This window comes from Dryobates pubescens, chromosome 7 (genome assembly GCF_014839835.1).
Source record: "Dryobates pubescens isolate bDryPub1 chromosome 7, bDryPub1.pri, whole genome shotgun sequence".
NCBI classification, from domain to species: Eukaryota; Metazoa; Chordata; class Aves; order Piciformes; family Picidae; genus Dryobates; species Dryobates pubescens.
In genome coordinates this window covers 13,950,225-13,974,889 of record NC_071618.1, presented here as the reverse complement: position 1 = coordinate 13,974,889, position 24,665 = coordinate 13,950,225, and the positions used below count along the sequence as shown (strand labels likewise).

The window sequence follows — 24,665 nt, the reverse complement described above, 5'->3', positions numbered from 1 at the left end:
CTTTCATGTAATTTTGAACTATGTTTTTTTCTCAGGTATTGAAAAAATGGTCATAAGACTGCCTTGAAAGGCAAGAAAAAAATTATTGAGCAACAAATGATACTCCTTTCTCTCATTAAAATTTTCTATTTACAATACTTATTTAAATCCCTTCTTGGAAGCAGACTGGGCTTGTATTTTCAGGCAGTTGACTATAACTGCAGGCAACAGATGCATTTAAAATAGACTGCAATAAGAATCTATTTTTGAGATGTAGTGTTTGGAAGGGAATCTTCTGTCAATCAGGTATTAATTCAAATGATGTTTATTTTTAAATTGAATATTCTGGTTTTAAAAAATTGCAATTGTTTTTACATTTAATAAGGTGGTAGAAACTTGCACCTGGAATTTAGTGTGGAACATAATACCAAACATGGAGTTTTATATAGTGCAAGTTGTAAATTCACCTCTATATTTGAGCATTTTTCAAGAAAACTAAAGAATTTGAAAAAACAGAAAACCAGACATCCTTACTTTTATAACTCTTCACATTATTAGATACATTACCAGTTTTAAGCAACATACTTGTCCCGATTTTACTGTGACAATCACAGGCTGTAGGCCATTAGCAGTTCTGAGTCAGCCAGGGCAGCTGATTGAGTTGGCTCACAGGTATATACCATACAATGGGCATCACACTCACTATAAAGAAGGAAGTTTGGTAAGGAGAAGGGAGCTTTCTGCTTGGGTTCTTCTTTACTGCTCTTCTTTGCTCTGCTCCTGTTGAAGCTTGCCTTACCAGGTATTGTGATTGCTGGGCTGAGGATAACTTTATATGTCTTGTAATGGTATTGGTATCAATTTGGCTATTTCGTAAAATCTATTTTCAGTCCACCCTGTCTTCTCCTTTTCCTGATTCCTCTTCTCTGCTGGTGAGGGAGTTATTGGGCGATAGAGCAACTGCTATAGTTTAGCTCCACATATGGGCTAAATGTAAACAGAACAAACAAATGAAATGTAGATTCAACTGGTAGTCTGCTAGCATGCCATATCCTAATAGAATGAGGAGCAGTGTTGGTTCTTTAAAATACTTGGCACATAGCAAATAATCATCAGTAAATGTAGTCCTGTAATTATAAAAACATACTACATTGACAATATTGTGTCAACATTTGAAGACAAAAATCCAGTTTTGAGGGGCTAAATGGACCAGTAGTTTGAGGAGGCTTTATGAAGAAGGATTTGCAACTTTCAGGAGAGGTAGGAGCTGCAGCTGCTAATGTGTGAGGGATTTATTGCTTGCTGCCATACCCTTTCCATCATCCTTTTCAGGTAGCATAGTAGTCAACCCTGTCTTCTCAGGCTGCAGTTTCTAGCAATTCCTTGCCTGCAGCTGGCCATGGAGGTGAATGGAGTCTCTTGATGTTCCACTGTGTTAATAATAACAGTAGACAAATATGGGAATGATGTATAAATTAAAGCAGTAAGAAAGCCCACAGTGGATGTTTTTGTTCTATATTACTTCTTAAAGCAATAATTCACATATAGACCTGCCAAAATGAAATAAATTTCAAAGTTGTGGTGATTTCTGGTGTCTCCTCGTATATAAGATCATATTTATTAATTTCTATTTTTAATTGCATGTGAACTGTGTTAAGTGAAGCCAATCGTGTTCATTTAAAGCTATAATTGATGGAAACCATTTTTAAAAGTTGGATTAAAAAATGCTGCTTTCTGAATGGAAAAAGGACTTGACACAATCTTACCTTCCTTTGCTAGGCCATGGGAAGTGTGACTGTGGGAAGTGCAAATGTGATGATGGATGGTACGGTGAGGCTTGTCAGTATCCAACTACTTGTAATCTTACACGAAAGAAAAGCAATGAAATGTGCAAGAATTCTCAAGATATCATCTGTTCTGGTGCAGGTAAGATGTCTTTTGTTATTTTTGATGGCTTGGTGTTCTCTCTGTGTTATCTCAAATCACTGTAATTTTTGCTCTAATTAGGAATTTTGTAAAGAGTGCATTTCCAGAGACTGAGGAATAACTGTCTGTATACTAAAATGTTTAATTTTCCTATAGGTCTGTGCCTGTGTATATGATATGCATCGATTCAGAATGCTTACTTCAGTACTCTAGTTTTTCCATAGCTGTTCTGGGTTGCTGAAACTGCAGCTGCAGCATGTATTTTGCCCATCAAAAGGTTGTGGTAATTGTATTAACACAGTGATGAAATTATTTTGTTGTTGTTTTATGTTTATAACATATGGAAATGATATTTGCAAATATTTTTCCCAGGATACTTAAACTCTACATTTTTAAAAGACATTTGTGAGCCGTAATAATGATTATTAAAAAAGCACTTTTGGAAGATCTGCTGAATCATTTTAATGGGATAGTTTTGTCTTTGGTTCTCTGATTTGGTCACTCTTTTCTCTAATTCTGTAATTCCATAACTCATCCTCACCTAAACAGGAAGTGATTTCCTTAAAACAATAATAATCAGATGAACAAGAAATGGCCCTTTAGAAGACTTCACTGAAGAACAGTAAAATTTTCAAGAGCATTTGCTGCCCATCAAAGTTTGAGATCAGAAACTACCTTACAGATTTTTCATTATAGTCATCTCCAAGGAAGAAATGTTGCAAGAACCCCAATTCTGTTTGCTGATAGTCAATTTCTGTCTGGGTCCATAAATTTTTGTACAACTAAATTTCTCACAAGTTAGTTACTAACTTGAGCTAAGAACCCAAAGGATTTGTGGGACTGACTACAGAGATGCTGGGCTCTTATAGAATCCTAACATTGTTCCAGTTGGAAAAGACCTTGAAGATTAAGTCCAACCATTATCTAACTCTATGGAGTCTGGTGCTAAACAGTGTCCCTTAAGCATCACATGTATACCTCTTTTAAACACTTTCAGAAATGGGGACTCTCCATCTCTTGGCAGTCCATTCCAGTGTTTGTTAACCCTTTCAGTCAAGAATCCCATCTAAACCTCCCCTGGTGCAACCTGAAGCCATTTTCTCCTATCATTTTTACTAGGGAGAAGAGACTGACGCCCACCTTCTACAACCTCCTTCCAGGCAGTTTTAGAGAATGATAAGGTCTCCTCTTAGCCTTCTTTTCTCCAGACTAGACAATCAGCCATGTCTCCTAAGACCTGTTTTCCATACCTTTCACCAGCTTTGCCTTTCTCTAGACCTGCCCTAGGACCTCAATGTCTGTCTTCTTGTGAGGACCCCAAAACTGAACACAGTACTCAAGGTCTGGCGTCACCAGTGCTGAGTAAAGAGAGACAATAATTTCCCTTCTCCTACTTGTCATACTGGTCCTGATACAAGCCAGGCCACCTGAGCACACTGCTGTATGATATTCAGCTTGCTGTTGATCAACACCCTTGGGTCTTTCTCTGCCAGGGTACTTTGGTTGCATGAAGTCAGGCAGACTACTCTAGGAGCGAATTTTACTTAGGAATATTGCAACCACTTGCAGCTAAGATTACACATTTTTGTTGATACAGATTGTTTATGTGTCTCTTTATTTGACTGGATAATCTTTACATTTCAGTGCCTTCTCAGGAATAAAAGACATACCATCTCTGACAGACTAATGCAACTCTTTTCCTAAACTGCAATTATTGAGTACTGTATCAATTGTTTACAGGCACATGTGAGTGTGGCAGGTGTAAATGTGCAAACTCGGAAGGAAATGGACTTGTCTATGGTAAATTTTGTGAATGTGATGACAGAGAATGCATAGATGATGAGACAGAAGAGATTTGTACAGGTATGTATTTTAGTGAGTACAAAGAGAATGGTGAAGATTAACAGAAACAGTTACAAAATTATTTGTGGGGTGCTACAGAATGTCTTTAAGAATGTATGACTTAAAAGTTTAGCTTGCAAATTCTGCATGAGAATTTCAGATGCAAAAATGAGCTAATCAGGAGGTTAAAGAATGAAGGAATCCTGTGATACCCTCCTGTTTTCAGAAGAACCGCAAAGAGGATTATGCAAGGTAATTCAGTAAGATAATTCAGAGCTTAGTGCATCTGTCTTTGGTGGAATACAAGAAATGTTAATGCCTTGTGGCACAAAGGAGAGGCAAGATGCAGGACATAAAAAATTTTGTTAAGGAAGCAAAAAATTTAAAACAAATATAAAATGAGAATTCTAAAGATAAAAAGAGAAAAGAATCAATGAAGAAAAATTTCATCTGTGGTAGGGACGGCAAGAGAATAAGAGAATAAGCTGCTGATAGAAAATCAACCAAAATTCAAGCTGTGTTTTCATTTCATTATAAGCTAGGAACTTGACAATTAAAGATTGTGCAACAAGCACCATTATGGCATTATAAATGCTGTTGGCTGTATTACTGGGGAGGCTTGTTCCTGAGCTGGGAATTGAGACAAATGTTTTTCAAGCTGAAGACATGCATATTGTGTCTGTATCCACACAGGAGGGTTCAGAATTGCTCTTAGACTGTTCATACTCTGATTATTATGCTTGCTGTGGATATGTGTACAAAGAGAGAGACTAATTACGTAAAATAGTTATTTGTCTTTGTCCTTAAACAGAGAACAAAATAAATTTTATTTAAGTGAATTTGAAAGTGTAAAGAACTTTTTTTCCATAGGATTAGGTAGGGGTTTTAAGTTGGGCTAAACAAATTGGTCCTCTGAAGTTCAAATCCAGGAGCAGTGTCCAATATTTCCAGCAACTACCTAAAAAAATGACTGGAGGACAATAATTCATATGAGCCAGTGATTCCATTTATATTTACTTGTTATGATTACATATGGCACTAAATCTGACAAAAATGTACAATTTTTTTTAGTTCAAGGAATTCTCTTTCTGCTGTTTTTGTTATGTGGGTTTTTTGGTTTTTTTTCAGTTGTTTGTTTGTTTTTTTCCACCACTGGTGTTGCTGCTGGTTTATATTGTTGTTTTTCTCTTAGTTTTTATTTCCCCTTGTTTCATAGAAGGAGACTCTTCTCTGCAAAAACTAGTGTTATGTATATGCGAAAATCAAAGGATAAAGAAAATCTTGGTAGATTCAAATCTTTAAGGTCTGTGATTCATTAGTGTAAAAAACCTCACACCTTATGTAAGATTTGGAGACTACTAATGAAGATATATACTAATGGTGTGCTCTACTTACTTAGGTTACTGTAAGATACAAATTTTATGCACATAGGTTGAGTGTTGGATTTTGCTTTGCTTTCTAACAAACAGCTATAATACAAAACCCTATATTGAACAAAGCTTTATGCATAAAAAATGGCCAGCATATGAACTGAACTTTATGATCTCAGAAGTCTATTTCACCCTCAATAATTCTGTGATTCTGTGAACTGAAGGTTAAAGGTACATAATTTCATCACACAAAAGAAGACCACACATGCCTATCTGGTTATTGTTTTTTCTCTCCCATCCTGATGTCTCCTTTAAAAGCCTTTATGCCATCTTTCCTTCCACAGGAATCACTTAAATCTATTTAAGAAGTACTGAAGAAAAAGCATTCCAAACCTGTTCTCCTTAGCTGGCAATGCCCCCTGGATACTGTCCACGGAGAGAGAGTGAACCTAATCATTTTCTGTTGTACTTGCTCAGTTTGTGTAGCTTTATTGCCTTTGAAGGTATAGATAAGTCTTGAAGATTTTAATTGCCTTCAAAGAAAGCCAAATCAGGAGGATTAAACTAATGAAAAAAAAAAAGGAAGTTTATATTTATGTGCATGTTTCTAAAGTTTGCAGCTGTGGACTGGGATTTTATCCTGCAAAAGCGTAGAATACCATGCTGAGATTTAGGTAACATATATTTTAGTTTTTGCACAAAGGGAATGCATTCTTTAAAGCCAATAAATTATTAGGTAGGGCTGTTACAAAGATGTGTCAGGGTTTTCCAATCTCAGTTGGAATTTTATCAATTATCTGAGTGTATCACGTTTTATTTGAGGTTACATAAACTTTGGAATTGAGTTGTAGCTTGGTTTTAGTGCAGTCTTGATAGGTGGGGATGTAAATAGAATAGAATAGAATAGAATTAACCAGGTTAGAAAAGACCTTCGAGATCATCAAGTCCAACCAAGCACCCAACACCATCAAATCAACTAAACCATGGCACTAAGTGCACCATCCAGTCTCCTCTTAAACACCTCCAGTGATGGTGACTCCACCACCTCTCTGGGCAGCCCATTCCAATGGCAAATCACTCGTTAGGAAGAAGTTCTTCACAGAATATCAAGCCTAAACCTCCCCTGGTGCAGCTTGAGACTGTGTCCTCTTGTTCTGGTGCTGCTTGCCTGGGAGAAAAGATGAAACCCCACCTGGCTACAACCTCCCTTCAGGTAGTTATAGAGAGCAATAAGGTTTCCCCTAAGCCTCCTCTGCATGGGTCCCAGCACTGATCCCTGGGGGACACCACTAGTTGACTGGCTGCCAACTGGATGTGACACCGTTCACCACCACTCTCTGGGCTCGGCCCTCCAGCCAGTTCCTAACCCAGCACAGAGTGTTGCGGTCCAAGCCATGGGCTGACAGCTTGGCCAGGAGTTTGCTGTGGGGGACGGTGTCAAAGGCCTTGTTGAAGTCCAGGTAGACTGCATCCACATCCACCAGGCAGTCACCTGGTCATAGAAGGAGATCAGGTTGGTCAGGCAGGACCTGCCCTTCCTAAATCCATGCTGGCTGGGCCTGATCCCTTGGCCATCCTGTAGGTGCTGTGTGATTGCACTCAAGATGACCTGTTCCATAATCTTGCCCGGCACTGAGGTCAGGCTGACAGGTCTGGAATTCCCTGGCTCATCCAACTGGCCCTTCTTGTGGATGGGCATCATGTTGGCCAGCTTCCAGTCCTCTGGGACGTCTCCAGTGAGCCTGGACTGTTGAAAAATGATGGAGAGTGGCTTGGCCAGCTCATCTGCCAGCTCTCTCACCACCCTAGGATGGAACTCATCCAGTCCCATGGACTTGTGGGGATCCAAGCAGCTAAGGAGGTCTCTAACTACTTCCTCCTGGATTACAGGGGAACTATACTGCTCCCAGCCTCCATCTGCCAGCTCAGCAGGCCAGTTGTCCAGAAGACAACCTATTCTGCTATTAAAACAGGAGGCAAAGATGGTGTTAAGTACCTCTGCCTTTTCCTCATCTTTTGTTATAATATTCCCCTCCATGTCCACCAAGAAGTGGAGGTTGTCCTTGCCCCTTCTCTTGCCATTAATATATTTATAGAAGGATTTTTTGTTGTCCTTCACAGCAGAGGCCAGTCTAAGCTCTAAATGGGATTTTGCCTCTCTAATTTTTTTCCTGCATGACCTAGCAAATCCTTAAACATTTCATGAGTTACCTCTCCTTCCTTCCAAAGATGACACAACCTCTTTTTATCCCTTAATTCACCCAGAAGTTCCTTGCCCATCCAGGCTGGCTGTCTGCCCTGGCGGCTCATCTTCCAGCACATTGGCACAGCCTGTTCCTGCACCTTCAAGATTTCTTTCTTGAAGTAAGTGCAGCCCTCCTGGACCCCTTTGTTTTTAAGGGCTGTTTCCCAAGGTACCTTCTGTGTTAGTTCCTTGAGTAACCTGAAGTCTGCCCTCCAGAAGTCCAGAGTGGAGGTTTTGTTGCTGCCCCTCTTAGCTTGACTGCATATTGAAAATTCAATTATCTCATGGTCACTGGACCCCAGACAGCCTCCAACCACCACATCTCCCACCAGCCCTTCTCTATCTGTAAAAACAAGGTCAAGCAGAACCTTACCCCTGGTAGGCTCACACAGCACCTGGGATATGAAGCTGTCCTCTATACACTCTAAGAACCTTCTAGACTGCCTTCTGTTTGCTGTGTTGAGTTCCCAGCAGATATCAGGCTGGTTAAAGTCGCCCATAAGAACAAGGTCTGGTGATCTTCAGACAGCCTCTAGCTGCTTATAGAATAATTCATTAACATCTTCCTCCTGTTTTAGGTGGTCTATAACATACTCCAACCAGGATGTCTGCCTTGTTGGCCTTCCCTCTAATTCTCAACCACAGGCACTCAATTTGATCATCCTTGATCTCTAGTTCTATGGCATCTAGAGCCTCCCTGATGTACAGGGCCACCCCTCCACCCCTTCTCCCTCACCTGTCTTTCCTGAAGAGCCTGTAGCCATCAATTATGGTGCTCCAGTCATGTGAGTCATCCCACCACATTTCTGTGATGGCAACTACATCATAATTCCTGCTGTGACAAGTCTTCCAGCTCCTCTTGTTTGTTACCCATACTTCACGCATTAGTGTACATACACTTCATCTGGGCTGCTGGTTTCACCCCTGACTCCAGCTTACTCCCCTCAGTCTCCTGTCTTAGGGGACTGATTTCAGCCCCTTCCCCCATAATGAACCAGTCTGATAGAGACAGCTAGGTCTGCTAAGCTTGACATAAATAGAAGGGAGAAAAGGACAAGATCCTGAACTGATATTTCTAGGAAACAGTAAACTTAAGATACAGTTGCAGCTACTGAAATGCTTTATGCCATGCACATGGCAGAAGTACCTTAAGGCATCAAAATGTTAAGGAGCTAGTTAAGGAGAAGTGTTTGTTAAATGAACATCTAAAAGGTTCATTTTACCAACTCTTATCTTTCTCCTGCTTGCTTATTGGTGTTCAAAATATTTTAACAGGTCAGAAGGGAACCTATGTACAATGTACTCAGTTTGTCTACATGGTAGACAAGGTTCCTTTGCTGGAGTTATCTGAGTCATCAAGAACATACAACCCTTTCTTAGATATGTGAAGTACTGTGGTCAAATGTGTGCTGTCTCACCATCTAAAGCTCTGCTTAAATTTTGCTTGCTACTCGTCACATCTTCAACATTTTTTGGTACGGTTTCAAAAACATAAGCTTACAAGCATGAAAGTACGGATTTTCTCCCTCTCATGTGTGTGTGTGTGTTTATTGATTGTATCAGAGATTAAATTAAAACATTCTAAAATAGACCTGTGGAAAAGTAATATTCCAATAGCCTTTGTGTTATTTTATGTAGGTATATGCAGTCTATAAATTGTTCCTCCCCTGTCTCCAGCACTAAAAGTTTTTAAAAGAAAAAATCGAAACAGTTAAATTGTTAATGCCTTTTAAAAGCTTGCCTCTTCTCACTGTATGTAATTTGTTTTGGCTTAAGGCCATGGAAAGTGTTACTGTGGAAACTGTTACTGTGAGGCTGGTTGGCATGGAGATAAATGTGAATTCCAGTGTGACATCACCCCCTGGGAGATCAAGAAAAGATGCACATCTCCAGATGGCAAAATCTGCAGCAACAGAGGTGTGTCATTCACACGTTCCTTCTACACATATATTTATTTTACAATATGCATTTTCTGCGTAGGACATAGATTGTGTTTGCTGATAGTTTCTAGTTTGTTCTCACTTATTTCAAATCCAGATATACATTTCCAAATGAATTGGTAGATACCTCTACTTAGGTATAGGTATCTTACTTACACAAAACCACACCCATTTTTTAACTAAGATGACCCAAGGTACTCTCATCCTTTGAGCAGGATAACTTGTTAGTACATCTGGTTTAGCAAGACAGCTATCCCTGCAAATTAAAATACTAGCAAGTTTTTGACTTTGAGTGGTTTAGTGTCAACAGGATTGTATGTCAATTCACTTCTAAAGAAGACCAAGGACCCACAATTAAATAGGGAATATAAAACTACAAAACTTTAGGTTTCTGGCACAGCCTGACAATCAAACAGCTAAGAAGTGTTCATTAACAACGTGGAATGCTGTAGAGCTGGGAAGGTAGACTTCACACTGTGTTTCTAGATACATGAATTTTCATTTGCATAAAGGTTGGGAATTTGAATTTTACCCTGTACTGCCATCTAATATTGCCATTTTAGGAAAAAAACCCAACCAAACAACAAAAAACCCCAACCCAAAACACAAAATGAGGCTGTTTTTCACTAGCTACTGTCTTTGGTTGCATTGAACAAACAGTTAAGAAAACATGCCTTTTATTTTTTATTTTTTTTCCCCCTGGAAGTAGTCCAGAATAATTACAGTACATAAGTAGAGAACATAAGTGTGAGTCTCGAATACCTCTCTTAAAACATCTCTACTTACAACACCTGCTATGGTGTGAACATTTAATTATCATGAGAACACTTGGAAAACTCCCTTCTCTTAATTATGAGGAAATGGAAAGTTTGGGCTCAAATATGGATGTCGTGAAGGGTCATTTGGTCTTGGGACTCTAGCAGCAAATTTTCTGTCATTCTGGAAATAATAAATATTGAAATGGCTTCGTCTGAGGTGCTACACTTGAGAAAATGACTTCTTGTCAAAGCAACATATTTTTCAAATTTGAAATGTTACTGTACAAGTATGTATTTTTTTTTAGTTTACAATGCATTTGGAAGAAATGACAATTAATAGTATAGCTGATCATCTCAATAGCTACAAACTCCTGCACAAAAAGATATGTTCATGGAATACTGCTGTATTTTTAGCCTTTTATGTATTTGTCATTTTATCCATATAAAAAGTGTGTAGGCTTTTGACTACATAAAGTTGATTTCCAACACAATATTTCTACACTCTTTAGTCTTATTTACCCATCTGTCTGTGTTTATACATCTGGTGATACAGGTGCAGTTCAACTTGTCTGTCTTGAGCCTTCTAAAAATTAAGTATCGAGGCTAACCTTGCTCTCCAGCCTCCTTCAGTACTAAGATGGATAAATTGTCTGTATCTTTCCACCAACTGTCTAATCAAACAGCTCAGACCAGATGTGATTCCTTAGATTCACATCCCAATATCTAGGTGTGGTGGTCACACTAGGACAACTGATCCAAATTCACATTGAAGTTTATGGAAGGATCCTTCACAGAAGAATGAATCATTCACCAGGGGCATTTTCTCATTGTCTGGGTTTCTTTTTTTGCTTGGCGGTGATTGTTCTGCTCCTTCATTAATGTCACTGAATTGTGAAAGTATCAAAAATCAGATACAAATTTCTTGGGGGCTGTCTTGGTAGTTGTAGCACTAAACATGGCAGCACATTTTCTTGCTTCATATAACCATCATGCATACATGATTGCATAGACTTTCTATTTTTAGGCAATGTCCCCTTATCCATAGTCTGAATCAGAGAGCAATTGCTTTGGTGGAGTAGCAGAAAGTGCAGCCACACTTCAGCAAATAAACGGTACACATCTGTAAGGTTAAGCTGCATCTTTATGCCTATCAGCATTTCAGAAAAAATAGTGTGTGTATGCCCCTGAAGCTTGTTTGGATTTCTGAGTAAGGAAACCATCTTTTTTTGTTCTGACTTTCCTGAGTATCTGGGATGCTTGTTGTCTGTATATGAGTGAGGTTGTGCCAAATTAGTGTCTCTGCCATGTTTCAAGTTTCGCTTCTTATTTTAAACAACAGTGGGGCCCTGCATATGGACTTGGGAAAAGTGGAAAAGTGTTAATTTCATCTATTTCTTTGCTGATATTGTTCTTAGGTATGGAACAATCGAGGCATTTTCAGCTGCATTAGAATTTGGATTCTCATCTAGTTTAAATATTTATGCTTTAACAATCATTAATTATCCACTGTGCCCAAGCCCCAGTCATTTAAACAGTATTGATTTTTATTGTCATTAGTGTCAGAACAAATTACTGTTGATGTCAAAGAACGTTCTGTGCTTTTCTGTTGATTCTTAACAAGGCTCAACAGAAAACAAACAAAAAACCCCACAATAAAACAAAACAAAAAAAAAAAAGAGAGAGAAAAGAAAAAGACATTTTAACAGAAACTCAACTTGCTTGTATGAAGTATTACTACCAAATAAATCCAAATCATAGAAGGTTTTAAATCATACATGAGCATATGCTCATGATTAACACCTGCAGCTTGGAATGTGCACTCCTGTGAGAGCAGAAAATTCACAAGTGTAAATTCCTATAATCAAGCTACTATTACTCTAAATTGCTCAGTTAATCTTCCATCCCTGTCTGGTGTGGGGGTTTTTGGTTTGCTGGGGGGTTTGTTTCATTTTTCCTCTCTCTTTCCTAGGCACATGTGTATGTGGGGAATGCACATGTCATGATGTGGACCCAACTGGTGACTGGGGAGATATTCATGGAGACACTTGTGAGTGCGATGAGAGAAACTGCAAAGCAGTGTATGATAGATATTCTGATGACTTCTGTTCAGGTAAGAAATATATATGAAGGGCACTTGTGTACTTTTATAACAAGAATAGCCAATTGGTCTGATCTAGCTGACATTTTTGGAAGCAGACTTTTTACATTAACCCAAACCCCAAAACCAACAAGTTTCTAGTTGTAAGGCTCTCTTAAAACATGTCTTTTACTATAGCTTTTACCATAACTCTGTAAATTTGAATCACTTTTCAGTTTCCATCTCTCTTCTAATAGTCCTATCTTCAGTGCATGCTAACATAAATTGAAGAATAGTTAGAACTTTAAAAGATATAATCTCCTTCCTTGAGGAAGCTAAAATTTGTTAGATCAAATTTTGTCATTTCATTATATATGACAGGGAGAGGACAAAAGATAAGAAGAAATTCAAAGGAATATGAATTAATGGGTCTGTGAAAAATACTACCCTAAGAATACCAATTGACCCAAGAACAAGTAAAGCATCAATATGTGGAAAATATGAATGCATAGTCCTGCTACACATCACTGACTGTACATCTTAAAAGACTTACACATTTTCTTTTCTCCTTGTACTTCAGAGCATTATAGTCAAATTAGCTGACAACCATGCAGCCATCCGAGTTTTGCAGTGCATTTAGATTTCTCCATATAGAATCTGTTTATGCTAATTGCTGGGTGAGACCTTGCATACAATTTCGTATACTGATAAAGATGCTGATACTGGATGGGAGAGGACTTTGATCCATGTCCATACACAGCATGCAATTTGTATACACAGGAACTTTGCAAAATCAAATGAGGGTGGTTTCAAAGGGACTTGATAGATTACAGGTTGTCAGCTCTAATGTGTCCTGTGGAAATCTGATCTGGCCTAATTATTAGGAAGAATGCAGACACATCAAAGGAAATAATGATGTGGTATGTTCTCTTCTTATTACTAGAATGAGAGATTCCTCATGGAAAGGTACTAGGAGTCATCTCTAATAGGGAGAGAAGGCTGAAACAAACATGATACATAAAATTCTTAGCCTCTCCTTTGCCTGTTATAAAGGTGAAAGATTTATCAACTATTGTAGTTTTGTGTTTTAATAAATAATGATGATTCACAGGCTCACAAAACAAGGGGGGAAATAGAAGCATTTCTAAAAGCCTTCAGTGAATTAAGTTGTTACTGTTTCAGCTACCTACAAATATTATACTTGTTCATTTAATTAATAAGATGGAATTATGTAGAAATGTAGTCATGAGAGCTGCAGGATAATTGGCTTCAGGATGTTGTCAATTTTTGAATGTATTATTGCATTGCTGAGTATTTTTTAGAACTTGGTCTTTTCAAAATATCAGCATCAGCTAAGGAATATAAATCTGAAAATCAACATGGTAAATGTTTTCTGTATTTAAGGGCAAACAAAAGTTTCAAATCTAATTTTATTAAAGAAAATATGTGGCATCTACACCTCATGCTGCATCACTGAAACAAGATTTAATCTCATTTCTGGACATTATTGCCACTGCTGCTGGTACTACTCAGAGTGGTGTAGGTTGTGAGAAGGAGTTGGGGGGATGATATTGCTGTTTGGAATTGGATTAAGGACTGGTACAGTGTTATTTATTACACAGACATAACTGTAGATGAGAAAAGTCACATGGCTTGCTTGATGTAACTACCATGCACATTGAAGCACTGGAAAAAACTATTAGCCCTTCCCTTCCCCTTATGGTTTAGGAAAGCTTAATTCATCCTTAGCTGGCCATTCAAGTGTGCATTTCTCAAGCGGACTGTGGAAAAAGGCATTGTCACATGAAAGTGTGCAAACAATATCTTGTAGTCCTGATGCTTAGTTCTGTTTCAGAAGTGGACAAAATACATGAGTATTCATTTTGATTAATTGTGGTAGACAGCATCTGCAATTAAATATCTATTATCAGAATTTTAATTAGACATCTTTCTTATGTCAACTAAATTTACTAAGTGTGCATGTGTTATCTGTGTCTGCAAAATATCTTCATCCTTCTCACAACTGTTTGTAAATTCATTTAGGATTAATCCAAGAGGGATTATCCAGATTGGGGAAAATAAATCAGATCTCTTTAAACCTATATCAAATGAAACAAATTTTTTCCTGTCTTGTTCTACATACCAAACAGATAGGAAATCACATCTGAGTAGCAGATTGAAATGATAGCAAATCCTGTTTATATGTAAAGATTTTTACTGTAACTGAATTAAATGTTTTTTTCTCATAAACTACAAATGACAGGAATCGACAGCCCTGCTGTGAGGATTTTACATCCCACAACAGCAGCTCCCTCCAGAAGCTTCATATGGCTTGGGGTGACTGTAAATTTGCAGTACCTCCCATTGGCACCTGGGTGCCTTCTTTTTAATATCTGATGTGCTCTGTTCAGTATGTTACCAAGCGATTTTCCTTCAGAAGTGTTTGCAACATTAAAGTGACTCTATTCTTTTAAAGAGCAAATAGCTTTCATGACTTGACATAGGGAGAAAAAAGGCTTCCATTGTAAAATTCTTACATTCACACACCTTATTAGCTCCTTTGCTGTGGCTACAGAAAACAAACAAAAAAAAACCCCAAAACATCATCCTCTCATAGGTATTTATCTATTTATCTGTATCAGGGAACATAGAACATGATCGAGTGCCTGTGGGTTAAAATCAGAGGGAGGCATAACAAAACTGACATCCTGATTGTAGTCTGTTATAGACCACTCAGCCAGGATGAGGAGGCAGATAAAATATTCTACAACTGGAGGCTGTCTCAAGATCATCAGATCTTGTCCTTGTGGGTGACATCTACTGAGAACTTAATTCAGCAGGGAGGAGGCAGTCCAGAAGGTTCCCAGAGTGTATGGAGGACAGCTTCCTGATGCAGCTGTTAAGTGAGCCTACCAGGGGTCAGGCTCTGCTTGACCTGCTGTTCTCAAATAGAGAAGGGCTGGTGGGAGAAGTGATGTTGTGAGGCTGTCTAAGGTGCAGTGATCATGAGATAGTGGAGTTTTCAATATGCAGGGAAATAGGGAGGAGCAGTAACAGAACCCTCACTTTGGACTTCCAGAGGGCAAACTTCAGCTTGTTTAAGCACCTTATTTGGAAAATACCCTGGGCAGCAGTCCTTAAGAGCCAAGGGGTCCAGGATGGTTGGACCTACTTCAAACAGGAGCTCTTGAAGGCACGGGAACTGGCAGTTCCCACATGCTGAAAGATGAGCTGGAGGGGAAGGCGACCGGCCTGGATGGGCAAGCAGCTCTTGAAGGAGTTAAGAGGGGAAAAGAGGATGTATCGCCTTTGGAAAGGGGGGGAGGCAACTCATGATATGTTTAAGGATGTTGTTAGGTCATGTAGGAGAAAAATTAGAGAGGCAAAAGCCCAGTTAGAACTTAAACTGGCCAATTCTGTGAAAGACAATAAAAAACATTTTTATAAATATATTTATGCTAAAAAGAGGGGCAAGAAGAACCTCCACTCCCTATTGGACCTGGAGGGGAACATTGTAACTAAAGATGAGGAAAAGGCTGAGGTTCTAAATACCTTCTTTGCCTCAATTTTCAACAATAAGGCAGGAGGTCTCCAGAATACCTGGCCTCCTGAACTGGTTGATGGGGACAGGGAGCAGTGTAGTACCCCTGAAATCCATGAGGAATTAGTTCAGGACCTACTGAGCCACTTGGATACTCACAAGTGCATGGGACCAGATGGGATCCATCCTAGGGTGCTGAGAGAGCTGGCAGATGAGCTGGCCAAGCCTCTCTCCATCATTTTCCACCAGTCCTGGTTCACTGGAGAGAGCTCAGATGACTGGAAACTGGCCAACATGATGCCCATCCACAAGAAGGGCCAGGTGGAGGAACCTGGAAACTCCAAGCCTGTCAGCCTGACCTCAGTGCCGGGGGAAATTATGGAGCGGATGATCTGGGGAGGTGGTGGAGTCGCCATCACTGGAGGTTTTCAGGAGAAGACTTGATGGGGTGCTTGGTGCTGTGGGTTAGTTGTTTGGGTGGTGTTTGATTGGTTGATGGGTTGGACGTGATGATCTTGAAGGTCTCTTCCAACCTGGTTTATTCTATGTATTCTATGTATCTTGGGGGCCATCACTGCCCACCTGAAGGATGGCCAAGGGATCAGGCCCAGCCAGCATGGATTCAGGAAGGGCAGGTCCTGCCTGACCAACCTGATCTTCTTCTATGATCAGGTGACTGCCTGGTGGATATGGGGAAGGCTGTGGATGTAGTGTACCTGGACTTCAGAGTATCACAGTATCACCAAGGTTGGAAGAGACCTCGAGGATCATCGAGTCCAACCTGTCACCACAGACCTTGTGACTAGACCATGGCACCAAGTGCCACGTCCAATCTCCTCTTGAAGGCCTCTAGGGATGGTGACTCCACCACCTCCCTGTGGGCAGCCCATTCCAATGACGAATGACTCGCTCAGTGAAGAACTTTTTCCTCACTTCGAGTCTAAACCTCCCCTGGCACAGCTTGAGACTGTGTCCCCTTGTTCTGGTGCTGGTTGCCTGGGAGAAGCGACCAACCCCTTCCTGGCTACAACCACCTTTCAGGTAGTTGTAGAGGGCAATGAGGTCACCCCTGAGCCTCCTCTTCTCCAGATAAACAATCCCAGCTCCCTCAGCCTCTCCTCATAGGGCTCGTGCTCAAGGGCTTCAGCAAGGCCTTTGATGCCGTCCCTCACATCAAACTCCTGGCCAAGCTGTCATCCTCTAGCTTAGACAGCAGCACTCTGTGTTGGCTGGAGGGCTGAGCCCAGAGAATAGTGGTGAATGGTGCCACATCCACCTGGCAGCCAGTCACTAGTGGTGTCCTCCAGGGATCAGTGTTGGGCCCCATCCTGTTCAATATCTTTATTGATGATCTGGATGAGGGGGTTGAGTCAGTCACCAATAAATTTGCAGATGACACCAAGCTGAGGGCAGGTGTTGATCTGTTAGAGGGTAGAAGAGCTCTCCAGAGGGATCTTGACAGGCTGGACAGGTGGGCAGAGTCCAACATTCAACAAGTCCAAGTGCTGGGTGCTGCACTCTGGTCACAACAACCCCATGCAGCACTACAGGCTGGGGTCAGAGTGGCTGGAGAGCAGCCAGGTGGAGAGAGACGTGGGGGTACTGGTCGATGGTAGGCTGAACATGAGCCTGCAGTGTGTCCAGGCAGCCAAGAGGGCCAATGGCATCCTGGCCTGTATTAGGAATAGTGTGGCCAGCAGGAGCAGGGAGGTCATTCTGCCCCTGTACACTGCACTGATTAGGCCACACCTTGAGTCCTGTGTCCAGTTCTGGGCCCCTCAGTTTAAGAAGGACATTGAGAGTCTTGAATGTATCCAGAGAAGGGCAATGAGGCTGGTGAGAGGCCTCAAGCACAAGCCCTACGAGGAAAGGCTGAGGGAGCTGGGATTGTTTAGCCAGGAGAAGAGGAGGCTCAGGGGTGACCTCATTGCTGTCTACAACTACCTGAAGGGAGGTTGTAGCCAGGAAGGGCTACAGCACCAGAACAAGAGGACACAGTCTCAAGCTGTGCCAGGGGAGGTTTAGGCTTGAGGTGAGGAGATAGTTCTTCACAGAGAGAGTTGTTAGCCATTGGAATGTGCTGCCCAGGGAGGTGGTGGAGTCACCATCCCTGGAGGTGATCAAGAGGGGATTGGATGTGGCACTTGATGCCATGGTTTAGTAGTCATGAGGTCTTGGGTGACAGGTTGGACTTAATGATCTTTGAGGTCTCTTCTGACCTTATTGATTCTATGATTCTATGTCCAATTTGCAACCTGTCAGCATATACACATGAAGGCAAGGGACAGAAAAATGGGCAGAGTGGTTTGGTTTGGAAGGGACATTAAGGATCACCTAGTTCCAACCCTTCTGACATGGGCAAAGACACCATCCACTGGATCAGGTTGCTCAAAGTCCCATACAACCTGGTCTTCAGCACTTTCAGGGTAGGGTCATCCACAACCCCTCTTGGCATTCTGTTTCAGTGCCTCACCACCCTCACAGTAATAATTTCTTCATAATATCTAGTCTAAAACTACCCTCTAAACAAGAGGATGCCTTTAACATTTTTTGAGAAAAATACATAACTATTGTAAAGAAAAGTTCTTCTGAAATGGTGACTTGTATTCTGGGAACTCCTTGAATAATTCATAGGATGTTTGCTTCCTCACATTTTCTTCTTCTGACTGATAAATAAACATGTTTTAGAAATACAAGCCAGTCTTTAAATGGAAGTATGGTTAGAAAGAGATATAAAATCCGATTTGCTATGGTTTTTCTAGAAGTATCTGGATAGGCAAGCAGATATCAGAACATTGCTTTGGAATCCTGTGATCATTGAATGACAACTATGTGAAAATTATGAGAGGAGAACTAACCTACTGCTACATTTTTCTGAAGCCATTTTTTCTGTAATTCTATGGAATTCAGCTTTTCCTCACCTCAACTTGCATAATGAAAATTTTGTTTGTGTTGCTATGTTTAGACAGGGTCAGGAAGACTCAAGTTAGCTAATGAGATACTAAACCCACATCCAGCTGCCCTATTGAAAGGCACTGATTTGAGACTTGTAACCTGTGTGATGTGGTTTGCCTCTAGTGGATCCTGTTGATTGCAAGTAGCTAGAGGATGGTATTGATAAGTATGCTGCAAGAATGGTAACGTAAAGGTAAATGAAATATTGCCTTTTGATGGTCGAAGTTTTCCAAGGAGTGTTGAAATTTGTATTTGTAGCCTTTGTTCCAGTTTGTCATGAGGAGTGTGTGCCAAGTGGTAAAACAGCCTTAAGAAAAAAAGAAAAAAGAAGGAAAAAGTATGTCTCAGATGGAATCATAGACAAGTGCTAATCTAAAAAAGAAAAGTAGATATAGTGAATTGATTATTTAATGAGACCACAACTTTCATAAAGTTCATCTAGCATGAGATTTTAATACATGTCACCAGTATGGAAGCTAATTGTTAATTATATTCATTGTAAAGGTCATGGACAGTGCAATTGTGGAAAGTGTGACTGTAAAGAAGGATGGACTGGGAAGAAGTGTGAACATCCACGTTCTTGTCCATTATCAGTTGAAGAAAGTGCTAAGAAATGTCAAGGAAATTCTAATCTACCTTGCTCTGGAAGAGGTAAACACATTTCTTGAACATTTTTCATGCCCTTAAATGTACTTCCATTAAAGGTATTTTTACATATGTCCAGCATATGTCTGTTGGGACAGGTTGGACTTGATGATCCTTGGAGTCTCTTTCAACCTTGGTTATACTGTGATACTGTGATATTGTGATACTGTGATACTAGAAAATGTGATTTCTTGGCTTACTGTGCATGAAAAACACCTGCATAACTTGTGAGTTATGAGAAGAGAGAAGAATACAGGGGACGTCTATTTTTCCTGTCATCAGCTGCTGTGTATTTTTTCTTTATGTACCAGCTTTGAAGATTGCTGCAGTTAAGTATTTACTAAAGACACATTAAAAATTGTCAAAAGTAAATACCAGACAGACTTCTGCCTGAACACTGCCCACTTAAGTGTATTATGGGAAAGGTCTAAAACTGTTCTTGAATTATTGTATTTGACCCTAAATGCCATTTAATTTGCAATTTCTTCTTTTACTAATAGACACAGTCAAAAATTGTGGGTTTTCCACCCAAGTTAGCACTGTGATAACTGTGTTTTTCTAAGTAGCTCATAACTTAGTAAATGTAGTGTGAGCTGTACCAGAATGGTAAAAATGATGCATTCACAAATTGTTTCTTGCTTTTTCTCTTAATTAAGCTACAATTCTCCACTGAACTACATCTCTCTTCTTGCTAAAAATTCTCAAAGGAATATTTGGTTACAAGTTAGGTTAAACATGGGCATCTGTAGAGAATTAACTGTAGTCTTCATGATTCTAAGAATTGTAAGTAAAAGAGAAGAGTATTGATACTTGATTTTATATATATACACATATATATATATATATATATATGGCTAGTTTTATTTTATTGGTTTTCCTTTTTTATATTGGCTCTTTTCCTGTACTCATTGGATGCTGAACATCTCTTCTCTCAACTGCTTGAAGGAGTTGAGTATATTGAGCATTTGGAGTCAGTTCTGTGATTTAATTTCATTGTACACTGAGAAATGACAGAGAAAAGAATGACAGTCTTAAACCCAAATTCAATTTGAATAACAATACAGTCTTAAATTATGGAACATATTGTTCTATTTATATTTTAAGAGTTGAAAATTTTTAGGAATAGTGAGAAGGGTGAGTTTAAAGATTTCAATATTAATGGCAATAATTCTATCCTCTTGGCTTTCTGGAAAAAAAAAAGCCCAAACCAAACACCTGAGTATGAATGCTGGCTGTATCCCCCAGTTATATAAGTCCCTTTCAGATGAATTAGTATCACTGATGATATTTTGGTGAAAATATTAAAATAAATTGCAAGCAATATCTATTGGAACAGAAGGGTTAACTGATAGTGACTTTTACTTCCTCAGAATACCAAACCAGAAGAGTTTACCAAGGTTTGTGAGGAGTGTAAATGGCATAGACATAGAGCTAGGACAGAGTACAGTAAATGGCTGCTGTAATGAAGGAATAAGATATTATGCCTGAAAAAAACATTCCTATAAAAGATGCCATTTTAAAATAGAATGTGGTATGTTTAAATGTTACGAACAATTTTGTTTAGGAAATTGGAGAAAAAAAAACCCAACACATATTTTAGCCTAATCAACCACAATTTACTGGGTAGTGTTCATTTTTACAGATTCACAGATTGTGTTGGGTTTAAAGGGACCCTCAAATACCATTTTGTCCAACCCCCCTGGAGTAGGCAGGGATATCTACAATTAGATTAGGCTGCCCAGAGCCCTGGACTCCCTGTATTCCCCTTTTATTCCATCATATTTTGGATATAATAAAAAAGTGAGTTTGTTCACGTACTGCTGATGTAGGTGACAGGTCCCATGAAAAACTGCCATTGAACTTGCAGTTAAATACTTTGGTCCCATATTAAAATACTACTAGTCTCATTCTATCTTGTCATGGGTGGAAGTGTTACACAAACAAATAAAGAATTCTAGTCAAACACAAACTTTTTCAAGTCTTCTGGGATGGGAAAGGCCATGGACTTCTAACACCAGCCCCCATTTTTCTGAAGTTCATAGTGAAGATTTTGTAAGGAGGAGGAAGTTCCAAAGTAAATAGAAGTGTTAACTTTTCCCATTTGAACGTAGTTTGGTAGCATTGTTGTAATATTTCACATGGCACTTCTGGAGCTCAGCTCTTAGTTAGGCACCTGCATCTCCAGATTCTCCATTCAGCATCCTATTCCACACATGAACTGCTTTGACCTATTAAATAAGGTTGTTGTGAATGTCATGCATTGTGTTTCCTTAAAGAATATTTTCTGTTCATCTATACCTTTTGTTTCTATGTTGCTCTGCAGCAGTTGTAGTAGCTAATGTACTCTTTTGCAATCATTTTTATGGTCTTAAATAATCACACTGAAGGAGAAAGCATGTTTAGGATTTTTAATGCCATATAGGTAGCCAAAATGCATAGATAGAAAAAGAGAATTGTTTCATTTCATAGTCTTTTCTCATATCTCTATGTGTTGACACGCACTCAGATTTTCAGGTGGAGGAGTCTGAAGCTTCAGTTGTGATATTCTGTTTCCAAGATTAACAAAACTTATATTTCCTTCTAAGTTTTGGCTTTTTTAGCTTTTGTGCATTTTGTAAAACTTGTAATAGTTGCACAGTGAAAATCTGTCTCTTTTAAGAACACACTATACAACAGAGATAAAGGAAAAGAGACACCAAAAGAATCCTTATGGTAAGAAAGAAAGAGATAGCATATTGTCAGTGAGATTAGGGGACAAGACAAATGACTTTTCTCTTTAAAATGGTCATCATTCACTTGAGTTTCCCCTTAGGGCAGAAGCACATTTCAAAATAGCTGTAATGAAAAAAGCCTTCAGGAGGAGAACTGAAAATAAAAAGAACAGATTTTGAAAATAATAGGTGGAAGCTTTTTTCAATAATCTTGTTTTCATCACTTATGCTTACTGAAGGTAGCTGTCCCATGGCAGTGATCCAAAGACAGATAAATGACAAATCTGCTTATTGGTAGTGTCTTTTACCATTTTAATCTCTTTTCCATAATGCTTCTATTTGCCACAGGGAGAGTATGAAATTGTGAAATTCCCTTTTTACACTTATGCTCTATCTGAAATATGGCTACCTATGGCTATCTGAAATATGAAAAGTTCTTTTGATTCTCCACTGAAAAAGATTAGTGCTATTTTTGCAAACACTCCCAAGTCTCATTTTCAAAATATTAAATTTATGAGTTCAAAAGTTGTATGACATTTTGAAAGTTTACTGATGGAATTACTTTATGGTATCTTTGCTGTTTCTTCTCTATTTAAAATCATCAGATATTGACTGACTTAGTGGAAGAGCAACAGTATTCAATGCATTATTAAAGATTCCTGGTGGTGAACTGAGATGGTGAATCAATCCCTTATGTTCAGTGATGGATTCTGTAATGCATATTACTAATCTGCAGGACACCATCTCCTGGAGTCTGGAAACAAAGCTTAGGAATAAGGGTCAATAATGGCCCCAAAGAGCAGTGTCCTTGGCCAGTGGCATCTGTAATGTCCTAATCCTGTTTGGGACATCTTGGCTGCCCTGTTTTACAATATACATTTTATGCTGCTCTAAAATATATCTCATTAAAGCCTTGGCTGATACAGATAATACTGCAAGTTTCTGACAATACAACACACTAAGATGCAGAATGAAAGAGAGAGACATACAGAAAAACTCTTGTCTGTGTACTGACAAGAGAGGATGGAAACCAGATGAAATAATATGTGCTAAATATGTGCCAAATACATGTGTAACTATGCAGTCCTCCTCTGACTTTCTTTTCATAAGTATAAAATATTCAGATTGTAAATAAGTTCTGGGGATAGATCATATCTATCTACATATAGCTTCATAAAAACCTTTAAGATTTCTAAAGATATGCAACCCATAATATAGTAATGCTAACCTGACCATCTCTCCAACAGGTAAGTCTCTACAGATGAATATGATGCCTTTAAAGGGTGGAAGGGCTTTTGGTGGAACATGACGGATCATGAAAACCAGTTCTGTGCTATTACCCCTGAAGCCTTATTTACTATAGTTTTATGTCTCCCTGGTTATTCTGTTCTAAGTGCTGTTACTCATTGAGAACTTTGGAGTCCCCTCATGGCATGATCTTGCCAAATCAGTCAATCAAAAAAATTTCCTATTTCTCTAAGTTGTCTATAGAAAAAAACCATAGTTTTTTCCCTAAAGCCTATTGCTTTTTGACTTAGTAAAAGAACATGATAGCAGAAGTTGCAATTTTAATAATTCACTATACTTTATATATGACAGGATGAAGATAGAGCAGAAAAGTGTAAACAAACCTAAAGTAAAATCTAGGTTACTATTCCTGCCGCCAGCTCTTTTCTGAAGATTCTTATTATGCAAATTGCGCTGTTTAATTGAAGTGTAAATTACTCTAATGTACATCATCTCTGAATTTGGCCTGCTGTTTTCATTCATTTTGCATGACCCCTGCATTCTGAAGGAGGTCTTAATTAAAGCACTATAGTAGACAGCCTGGCAGCAAGTAATGTTATTAGCTGGTGTAACAAGAACAGAACACAAATGCAAGTCACGCATCACATCTCTGGCTTTCACCTCATCAACTTTGAGACTGAGCTCTTACACATCTGTGTGCTCCAAGCTGAGAAGCACTTTTATTATACCAGTACTGTACTGCTGAATGAGTGGGTGTAACAGTGCTTGTTGTACAGTTTGGTATACCCTTACATGCTGGATTGGCATTCTGACCTCCACTTGCAGTTTGTTGAAGTTTAAGAGGAAAAAATACAGATACATAGTTATGTCATACACCTCCTAGGTTTGTTTGTTAGTAGTTTAGATTACTGATTTTAAACTACTGATTTTGATTCAGGCTCTGTATGTGCTTCTCTGTATATATTAATTGAAGCAGGATCCTCCAGAAGCTGCCTTTTGTTTGGAAAGCCTGTTTGGAACTGCTGAGAATATTTCATAATTTTTCCATATCTGATTTTTTTAAAAAGGTATTTATCTTTCTTGATCAGAAAGTATTCAGCATGTCTCTCTAGAGAGAGATATTTATTTGTCAGTGATCCACCTGCTTTTGCCTTTTAGTCTTAGTCTTTTAGAATAGAATAGAATAGAATTAACCAGGTTGGAAGAGACCTTCAAGATCATCGTGTCCAACCTATCATCCAACACTACCCAATCAACTAAACCATACAACCAAGCATCCTGTCAAGCCTCGCCCTGAACACCCCCAGCCACGGCGACCCCACCACCTCCTCAGGCAGCCCATCCCAGTGGGCAATCACTCTCTCTGTGTAAAACTTCCTCCTAACCTCCAGCCTAAACCTCCCCTGATGCAGCCTGAGACTGTGTCCT

General features: G+C 39.2%; 1 protein-coding gene across 1 annotated transcript in view; it reads left to right on the top strand.

Annotated features, from left to right (window-relative positions):
• ITGBL1 (integrin subunit beta like 1) overlaps positions 1–24,665 on the top strand; it is a 146,508-nt gene that overhangs the window by 61,665 nt on the left and 60,178 nt on the right. The window contains exons 3-7 of the mRNA XM_009905252.2: positions 1,759–1,905; positions 3,646–3,768; positions 9,139–9,279; positions 12,030–12,170; positions 19,138–19,284. Of these exons, the coding sequence (XP_009903554.2) occupies positions 1,759–1,905; positions 3,646–3,768; positions 9,139–9,279; positions 12,030–12,170; positions 19,138–19,284 (699 nt within the window). The remainder of the gene's footprint in view (positions 1–1,758; positions 1,906–3,645; positions 3,769–9,138; positions 9,280–12,029; positions 12,171–19,137; positions 19,285–24,665) is intronic.